A 14,324-nucleotide genomic window follows, 5' to 3' on the forward strand; every position below is an offset into this window, starting at 1 on the left:
ACTGGGGTAAGGGTGGGTCACAGAGACAAAGGGCTTAAAGAAAACAGACTTAAAAATCTTATCAAGCACCAATTTAAATCCAGCAGGACTCTTGCCATTTTTATCCCGTTTTGGCCCAGCAGGGCTCTGAAGGACCCTAGTTTTCAAGAGACACGGATTCAAAGGCATCCACAATAAAATGGTGGTAATAACTTAATCCTGCTTTTGTGCAAAACAATTCTAGCCATTTAGAGTTTAGCAAATGCTGGAAGGGTCCAGCAGATGCCTCAAGGGAAGAAAAATTGTTTGCTTTGGATATCTGATGCAAAGAATCTCTGAAGCCTGCAAAACACCCTTGCCCAAACACCATCTCCTCCTGCCACAACAAACAGCATTTCAGCACGTTTGACAGTTTTCCACTGGTTGATGTGAAGTTGTCAAAATAAAAGCACAAAGCAACAGGCTTGGTCCTTTGATACAACTGGGGAGTAAGAAAATTTAAAAACTCCCAAAGATCTCTCCATTTTTGCAACAAAAATTTTCCAAGAGTGTGAATACTTCCACTGTACCTTCCAACCCCTTTACTTGCAGTATGTAGTGACAGAAAGCTCTTGGGAAAGACCAATAATAGGATTTATGGAAGAAAGCTTCTAATAATGCAGCAAAATGAATCTGGTCATCCAGTATCTCTCATTCCATATACAGGACATAACTATGTTTATATCACCTCTCTATCCAGTAGCGTAGTTTAATCAGAAATGGGCTCCATCTGGAGGTATGAGATGGGAGTCAAGGACAAACAGCCTATGCAGAAACTGGCACTTAGCTGGGCCAGGACTGATAACCCCTCCATGAAAAAACCCAGTCACACAGAACCATGTAGCTGCAGAGGCCATGATTGAAAGCTCATGCATAAATGGTTAAAAAAAAAATCACCCAAATAATTAAAGATCATGATCTAGAGTTAAGCTCTCCCTTAGCACAACCACTGGAGACTCTGACAGCTGTATTGTGACTCCAAAGCATAAGCTGGAAAACCAAGACATTCAAAGCTTGTTTTAGTATTATCCAACTTGCACGTGGGCAGATATGCACACAGATACACATGTACCTGCCTGGAAAGGCTGCAAAGAGTGTTAGCAAGGCTTTGGAAACTCTCTGAGATTACCAGTATTATTACTGAGTAAATACAGTGGAAAGGAGAAAACAGGAGTCCACCATATACACCCATCTTGCTTTTTCAAATATTTTTTCAAGCCTTACAATGCAGTAATAGAACAGAGGTCTCCTCCTAGGCTCTAGATATCCCACAGAGTCAACTACAAGTATCAAAAATAGTCCAAAGGACATGTAACCTTGAATTATTACCTGGAGAATGTGTTCCTAGCATAGTGCATGATGCTGTCAAAGTCATAGGTCTCTCCAAGTGAGTTCACTTCCCCAGCTTCCATCTTTAAAAAGTTGTACTCTTGACCTGTGATGACAAACAAAAAGGAAAAGAAACAAACCACTATTAGAGGAGAAAAAAAGAGAAGTCTTCTACCTGTGGGAGCCTAGAATGAAATGGATATGCTTCCTATGCTTCAGTAATTCCAGCTGGACATCCAAATTGTCTATTCATACAGCTATTTTGAGCCTTATTCTAGACAAGGACAGCAATATTTCTTTTCTATCCCAACCCTGACCACCAGCATTTTCCAGAAGTGTAGCAAGAAAGGTTTCTACCCAGCCAAAAGGCAGGTGGAGTAACCTGAATGTGATTTTACCTTGCTGTATGTTCTCTCTGATGATAGTGACATGCTGGTCCCTGTCAGGCCGTGTGTGCTCATGCCAGAAACCCACCACATGACCGAGCTCATGAGCCACAATACCAAACTTGTCACAGTTCTTTCCAATGGATATAGCCTGAAGGCCCCCTCCTCGGCGACCCACGTAGGAGCAGCACCTGGAAAGAAAACCCACAAACACATGCAGCACATCAGTGACTTGAGGAACTCTAGAACACAGGAACAGAGGATGGTGTCTGGCAGCGTTCAGGACAGGCCAGCAGTTACGTACACTATATGTACTTACATGTAAGTACAAAGAAAACAAAAGAAAAAAGTGCCTATCTATAAACACGCACATGTACATTTAAGTGTTATTCCAGGAAAAGAGAATCCAGAAAGGCTTAGCACCTTCTGAGTGCAGTATTTAGTTTACCTTCTGAGTAAATACTAAACTATCCTGGCAATCCTCACTGCAAGTGACCAGCTGCACCTCTGTGCCAGGTTCTCAATGTAGCCATTGGTCTATTCTGGGCTAGACATACAAAGCACGTGTCACTGAAAGCGCTGTTTGCAATAGAGAGCTGTGACGAATGTGTGCATCACTTACCTACAGGTTCTGTATGTGAACACAATGAAGCTCTCTCCATCAGTTCTCTCCACAAAGGTCACACAAGTGTGTTTCTCCCAGTGCCTCATTGCTTGCTTAAAGATAGCTCTTTGGGTTCCTGGAAAAGAGATCAAGAGGAGCAAACAGTGAAGGCCTGGCTTTCAGGAAAATCTCTAATGGACTTCATCTGGATATGGAAACAATCCACCTTTCAAATAGACAATCTTATGTCTGCAGACACCTCTTGGACTCTGGGGCCCACTTCCAGCTTTAGCATTACCTTCCTGTATCATCTTTTCTCTCCTTGTGCCTGACGAATTTACTGCTCTAATTAAACAGGTAGCAAACTTTACAGATTAAGTACATCAATATTTGTGATTATAAAACACGTCTCCTCTCTAGGTACAGGCCATTCTGGCAGAGCTGCCAGGGTTCTGATCTGAACACCAGCTACTAAGTGATGTGCCAAATTTGCTCTCACGACATGAAATAACGACCACACACATTTTTCAAGACCCAGGAATCTCATGAGTGCTACAGATGCTCCTCAAAACTAAGGCAGAGCTATTGTGAGGAACCCAGAGCACTGCTCCCAATAGCAGAGAGGATTCTCTTCTGGAAACACAGAGGGTGAGCACGGCTCACAGGTGCTGGCCCCTAAAGAAAAGTGACTCAGTCACTCAAATATCTCTTGGACTCCAGGAGAAGAACCATCCCACTGCACACCTCAGCTTCAGGCTTCCACAGTGCACAATTCCTTGTGCAATGACATGCCCACCCTGCCTCAGGAGACAGATTCCCAAGGACCTGAGTCATTTGTGGGAGAACTCTGCTCCAGAGATTTCCCACAGGGTTTGAGACACAAACCCCATGTGTTTGTGTCTCAGAAACAGAAAGCAGTGTTTTCACTACTGACCAGTGAAATTTCCTCCGATCACATAGGGGATGACCCCCCCAGCCAGATCCTCTCAGCCCTGCATGTGGTTGCCCTGCGCGCTCTGGGAGAGGAGTGTGCATCCGTCCCAGACTCATCTTTATATTCTTTCCTCTTTGGGCTCCTTGCAAGCGTTGTGTTCTGCCTGCCGTCTGCAAGACAGAGTGGCAACACTGTTTAAATCCTCTTTAGTTCCACGTGCAGCCCTCAGGTAATACCCTGGAGCTTCAGAAAAAGATAAAAAGAAAAAGCAAGGTGTTAAACCAAACCAGAATCATAGCCAGATTTTCCAGTGATTTTTGGGGACTTTGAGACTGCTAATCTATAGATAACTGACTCTTCTTGTTTTGGAGCCTCCACATGCACTGTGCCAAAGCTGTTCTCCCATTAGGATGAAAGCACATCCTTCCGTGTCTCTAGCCACTCACTCACTGCAACAGCATCTTCACAGATGAGGGCACTACTTAAACAAGGGGAACAGGAGGTGGGAATCAAAGCAGCCTAGATGTCACTATATATTCTCAATTTGCCCTACCTATCCACTCATTTGCAGAGAATGGTTTGTTCTGTTGGGAATACCTGAAATCTGCACTCAAGGCTGAAAAGTATTACTTTGTTTCACATACCATGTCTTGGATGGTTTGGAAATCTATAAAGATCGGCCAGTTTCTGTTGGAGGAGGGATGCTCAGGATGGAAAACAGAGGCTCAAATCTCCATCCGTGCTGAATCTCTTCATTTTAATGAAAAGGAGCGAAAATACAAAAGGGAGAGCAGAACACAGTCTCATTTCTTGTTACAAATGGGTAGAGGGGCCCTGGTTGTGTGATGTTCAGCACTGGTGTTAAAATCTGCAACAGGATTCATACTGACTGCCAGGCAGACCCTGTACCTTGCCCTGCATCTGTGCTGCTGCAGCCCAGCTCAGATACTGGTTATGCCTACATGATTTGCACTTTTCATATAGGGGGTGAGTCTGACAGCTTTACTCAAAATATCCTTTACTCAAAGCTTCCTGGTTGCTCATCCCCTAATTGAGGTGCCACGGGCAACTCAAAAAACCCTCAAGCAGCCACAGTCTAGCTGGGCTTTACAAACCTCTGTGGCAGACACCACTTGTTAAGCTCCCGGTGTTGCACAGCCAACTCATCAGCTGGACTAGGGCAAAGGAATACATTACAGGGGTTGCTATGCTCCAGATAGGTCGGCCTAAAGGGTCACAACCAAGGTGAACATCCTTGTCACCTCGAGGAGCAGCACCTGCCGACGGTGGGCTCACCAGCGATACCGCTTGACGCCCAGAAGGATGCAATTTGTATGTAAATCAGCAAGACCATCCACAGCTTCTTTGCTTTCCACTCAGGGACATGGGCTGCTGGGTTATTAAAAAGCACAGGTCCTGCTAAGACCTTCCTCTAGTGACAGGGGGGGCTGCTGAGAACCTCTTCCCCTATTCATCCCTCCAGCCGAAGCATCAGTGAGCAAACCACTACTGTCAAGGGCTGAGAGGATTCAATACAATGGGAAAGAAAGTCAGGCACTATAGGGGAATGAGAAAGAATGACTTTAAACCTCCCTCCTGCTTCACCAGGTCAAGCCCTTCCTGCTGAAGACCTTGCTCTGAGCTGCAGGACATAAAAACGGGAATTTGCCTTTTGTTCCTAAGCACCTTTCTGGCATTTCAGAAGCTGCCCTCATCCCCAAGCAGCTGCTGGATCCTGGAAGGCAGATGCTTCTGAGTTTGGGGGCTCTCCCAATAAAGGAAGAACCACCCTCCTGCATACTACCTTGGTACTGCTGGTACCAGGCCAGCATCACAGGCACTGGCATTAAAAGGGGCCACAGCTAGAAGGAGACAAGGTCTCAAGACAGAAGTAGTCTTGTTCTTCTAGTCACAAACTGCTCCTGGGCCTGCCCAAAATCTCTGTGGATTTGCACACAGACAGCTTTCTGATAGCAAAGCCAAGTGAGGAGGGTGTCTGCCCCGTGCTCTCCTGTGCCTGGTGCAGAAGCAGCTGTGCACAGGGGACTCTGAGCCCCAACTTCTGTGCCACCAACGCTTCCATGCCTTGCCAGCACACACACTCTTGGGCAAATTCTCCCCACCAGTCCTGCAACAGCTCTTGACTGCTCCTAACTCCCTTTCTGTCTTTAACAACTGAAATTTGTTAAAATCTCCTCCCTGGAGAGGCCTGACACATTCTTCTAGCAAGTGCTGCTTGTGGGTAGGGGTGAGCATTTGCCTTTATATCACTTTGGGTATTTTTTCCCCTTTCATTCACTTATTAAACTGTCTTTATCTCACCACGGGTTTTGCCACTCTTGCTTTTCCTGCCTTGTCTCACCTCTCCTGTTGGGAGGAGGGGAATAGTGACTGGACTGCTCAGCTTCTGGCTGGGGTCAACCCACCACATTATACAAGGCAAACCCACCCTTTCAGAGAGTTCACCAACAGCAAAAAATGTCCGGGCAGGGCTGATCTCCCAGGCAGAGAGGCACACAATGTACAAAACAGTACAAAAAGTATGTTTTTTACAGGGGTAAAAAAGTAAATAAAAGATACCCAAGGTCTGGGTGGGGTACCACATTACCCTTTTAACTGCTTCGTCACTATGGTCAGTTCGAAGTGGCATTTCACTTGACACCGTCCTCTCCCAGGCCTCCTGCAAAAGGAAAAAAGAGCAGAGACCCATCTCAGGTGAGCTGGCCGGCAGGAGCTCTGATGTGGAAAGGACAGCAGTTATCAGTAATGCCAGTTGGGATCTGCTTTCCCTGTTCAGGAAGCAGGGACTATAAACCCTTGATAAAGCTAGGCACTTTGCCTGGATTTGTTCCTAGCCTACAGTGACACCTTGCAGCTCGTTACCATACAGTGCCGAAGTTTCTCCATACGCCGAATAGGCAGAAAGTCTCTTCTAGGGAAGGCTAATTTCATGGAGGACTTAATGAGAGCAGGAGCTGAACTGAGCTGTATCCCTGTAGAGGTACTGCAAGAGCAAGCTTCTGTAGCCTTGGTGGGTAAGATAAAGCATGAAGAGCATGGTAAACCACCACACTCAGGAAAGAGTACACTGTTGGTCATACAGCACTGCTGTATAGACAGTTACAGCACAGACACTTTCAAGACAGCTGGACATCTTCCAGTCACTGAAGCAGTCTTGCTTTGCCAGCTGGAAAACTCTCCTTTGCTCTAGAGCTGGCTTCTAGGCAAATCCTTCTCCAGCCCATGCCATGGGGCAAGGACTGTGGGAAAAGGTTTATCGCTGACACCCTGGAGAAGGGCTGATGAGGATGGTAATAAATCTCCAACATTATACTACAACTGATATGAGCATCAGGAAAATTATGATGAAAGATAGCTACAAAACAATTCAGAAGAAAATAAAATGCCCAGATTCTCAGCTGGCTATAGGTTAGAGCATCCTGGTCCAAGAGAGACAGTAAATCAGGGGTTTGTCTCCCAGAGGAAGTGCCATAGTTTAACAGAGCTTGGCTGGACAAAAGCCTAGATGTGTGAACAGGAACAAGCCTGATTCAACAAGATGGATTGCTCTGAACTCTATCACTCTTTTCCAGCTTCAATGTCCCATCTAAGATTTCCCTTTGTTTTCTTTCATGCCCAGTCCTCGTCACTTCCTTAAGCCCAAGCCCAACAAAATTCCTCTTCTCAGTTTTACATCCCCAGGACTTCTCCCACCCCCACCCCTGCAAAGTATGCTATTCTTCACACAATATCTCATTCCATTTAAAGGAAACCACAACTGGCCATTCATCACCAGAATTATTAAGGCATGCAGTCTTTGCTGAGGCAAAGGATAATTTTGTATTTCTAAATAAATGCAGCTTGCTTCCAGTCACAAACAGATTGCTTCTTAATTGAACTTAGGAGGTGAATTATATGGTGAATTAGGGAAAGAGAACAACTCTGTATTTAGTGAATTGTTCTCCTAAGAGGGAGCTGCATGGGATTGAATTGCAAATGATGGCACCAAACCCTAGAGCGGGCCCCTCTCCTGTGCCCGAGCTGCTGACCTCTCTGTGCCGCGGTGCCATTCCAGCACACGGCTTTTCCAAGCTGTGAGCACATTCTTTCCCAGAGATCAGTGCAGGCCTTGGTTTCTTATGCAAAGAAGAGGTTTGAATAAACTAGTGTGACTAATGAAATCTACAACATCTTTGCATATTTTGTCTTATTGTAGCCCATGAAAAGGGAGAGCACTACACAAAGGCCAGATATGGGGATGCACATATACCAGATATTTTCAAACTCATTTCACACAGACATGGGCACCCACAGCTTGTGTCCCACAGGTTGTTGGAATCAAACGTGACAATTTTAGAAGATCCTTTACTGATTACCTTGAGTTTTTTGACATTTCCTATCATCATGATGCCTAAAGATAGCCCAAAAATTAAAGAGACTTGACAGACATTTGGTCCTCTGTGATTCCTTCCAAGAGAGGGCTAATGTAGGATCCCAGAAGAATGTATGAAGAAACGATATGTTATTAACAATAAATAAGGAAGCCAACAAATGCACCTTGTATCTGGAAGCAGCTGCACTTAGGTTGCAGGTAATGTGTAGGTCCTGTTGTCCCCTCAACACTTCCTGAAGTTGTACCTCTCTGTCAGACTACTCTGTCACATCCAAAAGCAGAACATATTGCACTGCTCCAGAGCATGACATGCCCAGGTATGTACTGAAGCCCATTATCACTGGAAACACTGAAGAGGAGAAGGGAGATTTTCAGTTTGTTATCGTGCTCTGTGGAAAGCCAATAAAAGCAGGCTTGATCCCAGAAAGACATCACACTGACTTTAATAGATATGCAGCAGTTACAAGTCCCCCAAGACCACTTTCACCCTCAGTACTCTCCACCCGCTGCTGTGCTAGACCAGCACTTATCTTTCTTCAGCCTGAGTTTTGTCTGCTTCTCCCACAACCAGTTGAAGATACAGAATTTGTTAGGTCATGTCTCCATGCAGAGAGCTGTACTAGATCTCCTAAACCCTTAACCTCCACATTTTTGTAATTCAATTCTTCCTAATAATTTGTCCTACTTAACAGCTGCAACTCCAGCAGAACACTGCTGGACCCCCTACCTAGGTAATTCATCTCTGTGCATGACCTGGCAGAGAAACAAGAGATTCTATACCCAGGCTGGGGAATATTTCATCTTCTACCTACAGTGCACTTGTACAACAACTTGGTTTTCTGTTTCTCACAGACCAGCACTGCCAAGGGACCTTGGCTAACAAAGGAAATGTCCAGTAGCTTGAAAGCACCACAAATCTGAGATAAATCCACCATGTCTGCAAGCATGGCTGACGAACAGGGGTATAAAAATTGTTTCAGGAGCTAGAAGCAGCCTTAGGTGGTAAGTAAGGGTCCAGCGAAGCAGAAAGCAGCAGGCTGGGGCATTGTTGGGAAGAAAGCAGTTTCTCTCACTCTCCCCAGGAGAGGAAAATGAAAAATCCAATTTTGTTAAATGAAGTCCAAGTTGTTCAGCTGAAACCAAAATAAAGGACAAGATATTAAGAGAGAGAGTGCACAAAGTATGCCACCAAAATGATACTGTTTGCAGTTCCTTGCACCACTAGCACAGACAAAAGATGTGCAACTGATGGGAGAGCAGGAAGCAGACTCCATTCAGCACCCTTACTTCCAATAAAGGGGGCTGGGACTCGGAGAAGTAGTAATATATCAGGCCTGAAAATGTGTCTTCTGCAAGATGCAATTTAGGATTGAAGGTATTTACTGCTGTGCATGTTCTGGTTAGGTTTGTTTGCTTAAGCTCAGATAGTCTGAATCACCAAAGAGGGGACAATCAGATCTCTTGCTAACTGAAGCTTCTGTGCTTCTTCCACTTGTTTATGGACCATGAAGGGGCTCTTGTCTGAAAAAGGAAGAGAAAGCCAGGCAAAGCAGTGAAGCAGCCTGCTGGTGAATCAGAATGCATGTAAGTTGGCCCAGAAATACCTACCACCTCCTATGGGGGTCCATTTAAGAACTCAGAGCTGCTTGAGGGACAGCTGACTTCCAAAACATTTTAGCACCATCTGCCTTTGAGCTTTCATCTGAAAATGCTACTCTGAGACAAGATTAGTTACTCAGTTAAAAGCAAAGGAGGAACATCAGTCTATCCCGAGTCAAGATTCATTTCCAAATGATGCTATCTATAATGTTAGTCTAAACCCAACTAGTGACAATAGGAATGGTAGTTGTCTGAATAATTGCAGTCTGAGAACACAGAATATTCTTACATGGGAAATTGGATGGGATGAAGCTTGTAACACCTCCCTTTTTTTCCAAAATGTACAAGTTCCCATTAAAGTCAAAACCACTTCCAGAACAGGTCCAAGCCAGGATAATTTTCTCTCTCCATACCAATGAAGAATCTTCATGTTCATAAAGTTTTCCTTTCCCTTTCCTGGTTGCTGTCCACCCAGGGAAAGGGTTCTACAGCTGAACTTTGAAGGTAGCTACCCCCATATGCTCATCACCTCTGCTGAGGACAAAGGAGTCCACAGTGAGCACTGAGGACTTTGACAGATTTTCCAATTTTTCTGGTTTAGCAGAGAGTAACTTGGCTGTGCACATAATTATTTGTCTCAGGTGAATCAAACTGCAGCAGACTTTTTCTAATGTATCTACTGTGGAGAAAAGGCCATTTCAGACCTGGGTCACAACACAATGATAAAAAAAAAACCTTTTGAAAAATAATTAAAATTTTACCTTCCTACTGCCTTAAAACACCCTGCTTTCTAATCTCACTAATCTTTCTAATCTCACAACATATAGGCTATTCACATGCCACAGCTTAGAGACTGGATTTCAAACAGAGACTGCAATGAAGCACCAACAAAAACAAGTAGTGCAGTTAACATTAAACACTAGTCATTCTTCAGAGTTTCAGTTCTGGTGAGTTCTATCATATTAGGACCATCAGAGAAGCTCTTGGAAAAACATGACAAGCCAAACAATGTTAGATGCATTTTTTACCTTCATTAACCAGGGGTCAAGAACTGTTTAGCATAGGAAAAAAACTTTGTTTCACTGGGTTTTCTAAGCACAGAAAAAGCGATGCTTTTATTAAAAAACTTCTGCTGGGAAAATGCATTCAGAATGCAGAACAGATGTTTCCCAGAGCTGGTGGAGAGTCTATAGCAAAAACCTTTCATAAGCCCCCATACCCTGGAGATCTCAGCAAATGATTTGAGATATATCCTTCAGCATTTCCTGTCAGTGGAATAGCTGAAGTTCCCTCAATTTACTTAAAGAAAAATAAATTAAAGAAAGGAAGAATTCTGAACCCCAAATTCCCTGCAGGAATCTGTTTTTCATATTCAGAGTAAGCTGACTAGCTGCAATAACTCAGGAGAGTCCCAAGGTCCAGTGGCTTGACAGGCAGACGCGTCATCTCCACATCAGCTGTGAATGCTTGTGCAGGGAAGGAGGACACTGGCCTCACAGGGAAGTTCATGAGAGGAGGAAGGTGAATAGAGCTGAGCAAACGCAGGGCTGCCACAGACATGAGCTACAAAGCACATAATGGACCAAGGTCTTCTGCTGGCCAGCTGTATCTGGAGTGGTTCTGCAGGCAGAGCAGAAGCGCAGGCAGCACCATTGCCAAACACCCTGTATTTCCCCTGGATACTCCCTGCTTTTCTGGAAGTGGCAACTTCACTTTTATACTGTGATCATCTTGTTTTTAAATAAGGCATTGCAAGAAAGGGGACAATCTGACCCAACCTCTCCACCAACCTTTCAACTGAGAGTTAATGCTTCGGGGATTCAATATTCTCTGGAAAAAAGGAAGGACTGAGAAGACTGAAAGGGGTCTTTTCTTGTGGGCTGTAACAATCACTCCTGTTCCCTAGGGTAAAAAGGTGGATAAATGAGAGATAAAGAAAGAAAAAAGTTGCCTACAACCTGTGTCATCTCATTGGTTTCTTTCAGTAAGAAGGAGCCCTGCAAGTACAGTGCTTTTACTGAGGCAAGTAAAAATGAAAAGCTAAAGTGAGTACATGAGTATTCTGGCCATGTGTATGTCTCTGCTGTTTAGCCAGGTCCCCAGACATGGTGTAAGACTTCTCCCCTCCCAGCATATAAATACAGTAATGCATAGTACCATCTATCCTCATCCCCTTGCACTTGATTTCTTGTCAATCTCATGGATCAGGATCTATTCCTAACAGATGTCAGCCTCACTATTACATTCCTCTCAATTCACAAAACCACCTTCCCTCCCTGTCTCTTTTGGAAGGAAAGAAAAACAAGTGAACTTGCAGGCAATAAGGAAACTGCAAGAGCTGGCTTGGGTTCACCCACTGCTGTCCTAGTTGACAGCACCAACCTCACAGCCCCCTTGGCTGACATTCTTTTCCTTCTGACCTGCAGAGTCGAATTTCTTCAGCCTCAGTGCACCACAGGCTGCTCCAGACAGGGCCATGCACTACTGCCTGTGCTGCCCTGCTCCAGATGCAGCTTCCAGGGGCTGGGGCTCTCCACAACCCAGCCAGGCTGCTCCTCACCTTCAGCCTTCCCAATCCTCTTGTTTTTCCCCTACCTTGTTTATGCTGGATAAAAATTAACTCAAAATGAAAACACTTTCATGAGAAGCTAAGTTATGTTTGAATGGAATTGAAACTCCTTCTATGGAGGATGTTTTGTGCCACTAGAAAGACCTTTCTTCCACTTCACTTTCTGCCTAGACATTCAGACACTCACAGTCCTGGAGCTTCTTGGAGAGTTTTTGATACCTTCTGATGCCCTGGCTGCCTGAACCACGTTTAACAGGCAGTTGAGCAGCCTAAGTAGACATAGCTGAGACACCTCATCTGCTTGGTTACCTACCAACTCCACCACAGCTCATGTAAAGAGCACCTGAAACCAACTGCCAAACCATGGAAACCCAGGCAGGAGCCAGCACTGAGGCCAGACAAGTAGGACATAAAACACTTTGGGAGCACAAGCCAGATGTAGCCACAGTTAGGTAACCTTAGACCATCTCCTTCCCCAAGGTCTTCCCTGACTCCTGGGCGAAACAGGTGCCCAAATTTGCTGTCATTAGAAGAGCCATGGGGGAGCTGAGGACTATGGGCAGAGGCATTTTCCTCACTGAGCCAGCTGCTCCAATAGGTGCTGGTGGAGCTGCCCTGTCCTTCCCAGGGACAGCTGCAGTTTGCAGGGGGAGTCAGGTCACAAACCCACTCTACACAAACTGACTCCAGGATACAGCAACAATTGAAGAGAAGGAGTGGCTAATCCCCTCCCTAACACAGCCTGATGCATCTCACACTCCCTTTTCCTCTCTAGGAAGTGGAACGCAAGATAATCTGAATATTTCCTTTTGCTTCTGATCTTTGCCCTGGAGAAACTTGTTACCCATTCCCCAGGGCTGTCCAAGTCACCATCTGGCCTCAGAACTCCAACAGCAAACAAGTCCAGTGCTCCAGCCTAAAATTAATTTGCTTTCTTTTCCCACTTGACAGCTGAATAAGTACTTTGTCCTCACCACTTGAAAAGGGAGCCACAGCAAAGGGGCTTTATCCACTGCAGCTACAAGCATCAGCCTTGTCTCCAAATTAAGCCTGAACAAGTGGCTCAAAGTGAACACATTTATTCCACAAATGCAACTCCTTTCTGTTCAGAATCAACCACAAGCCGTTTACAACTTCTAATTTTTATTTGTTGTTTGCTATTGTCCAACAAGCCATTTTGGCAAATGATTGTTCCCTGGACCTTCCAGACATTTTTCTGACCGGTGTAAGCAACTTTTATTTTGTGGACACAGCAACACTCCTGCTTGAAAGTAGAGAGCCTGAGGGTCAAGACAACCCAGCAACTTTCAGAGTCACCATCCTGCAATGACTGCTCGCAGAACTTATTAGACCCTACTCTTCCATGGACTTTTTCTGCCTTCAAACTCATTTGCCTAAAGCACTCTCAGAAATGACAAGGCAGCTTACACATTGAGACAAATACAATTTTTCATTTGAGCAAATATGCAAGGAAATTAGGCATTTGCCCAGCTCTGAAGCACAAATGCATGATTTAGTCAATCCACAGTTATTGGCTAAGCACTGTCGATTTTACAATTAGGATAATGGATTTAACTTTCAATGAAATTTCCATATGGATAAACTGATCTCCTCAAGTACATTTGCCCATGTGTTCCCTTCATCACAGTTAATTAATATAAAGCTATTTAATAACCTCCACTTAAATACAAAAGGCCATTCAGACTCTTCTGGCATCAGTAAAAAGAACAGCATCCAAATATGATACAGCAGCTGTAGACGAGAGCAAAAGAAAATTTAATTAAGAGCGATCAAGAGCACGACAGTTGCAAACAGAAATCAGATGTTATAAATGCTCTTACATGGTGATTACCCCAGCTCCTGAAAGGGTTAATTGTACCAACTTCCAGGTGCTCTAGATGTGCCCAAGAGACCTTTGGGGACAGGGAAAGCAGTGGGGCTGGGAGCCAAAACCTGGCCAAGTTAAGTGGGGAGCAGCAGGGATTCGGCATTATCTGCACAGCAGCGCTCCAGCAGCTACGCCCAAAGCTGCAGCTATGCTCCAGGCTCATGGTGGCACCATGCTGAAGAGGGAGAAATACAGAAACGGGCTCTTTGGGAGCAGCTTCAACCACGGCATCAGTGGATAGCTTCTGCAGATGTTTTCGGGTGATTAAATAATGTTAATTGCTCATTAACAAAATCCATACTATTTAATTTCTGAAGTGCAGCATTTGACAAGAGTGGTACTGAGTTACTTGCTTTCCTGGATGATTTCTGAAAGAAGCAAATGAATTGTGACTCACAAGATAAGCACAGCTAAAGTTTCCACTAAGAATGAGTAAGTGACAGAGTTTGAAATAGCTGGGGATTTTTGTTACGATGGAGAAAGCTTTATTGCTTGGATGGATTCATTTGAGCAATATTGCAGAGCTCATAAAACCACTGAAAAAACCCCAAAACCTGTGTAAGGCTGAACACTGACTGCACTTATTTTGACAGGTGGAAGGCCA

The 14,324-nt window shown here is 44.6% G+C and overlaps 1 protein-coding gene across 1 annotated transcript; it reads right to left on the reverse strand.

Annotated features, from left to right (window-relative positions):
• Positions 1–1,347: 1,347 nt before the first annotated feature.
• LOC120747840 (tolloid-like protein 2) lies at positions 1,348–6,178 on the reverse strand (the record flags this gene model as incomplete). Its single annotated transcript, XM_040053880.1, is given in 8 exon segments — positions 1,348–1,453; positions 1,746–1,924; positions 2,356–2,473; positions 3,272–3,313; positions 3,316–3,441; positions 5,076–5,133; positions 5,880–5,951; positions 6,155–6,178. Coding segments are annotated over 8 exon segments (725 nt in total), but the record flags the coding sequence as incomplete, so codon positions are not given.
• Positions 6,179–14,324: the final 8,146 nt, after the last annotated feature.

The sequence above is a fragment of the Hirundo rustica genome, unplaced genomic scaffold, assembly GCF_015227805.2.
Source record: "Hirundo rustica isolate bHirRus1 unplaced genomic scaffold, bHirRus1.pri.v3 scaffold_220_arrow_ctg1, whole genome shotgun sequence".
Lineage (NCBI taxonomy): Eukaryota > Metazoa > Chordata > Aves > Passeriformes > Hirundinidae > Hirundo > Hirundo rustica.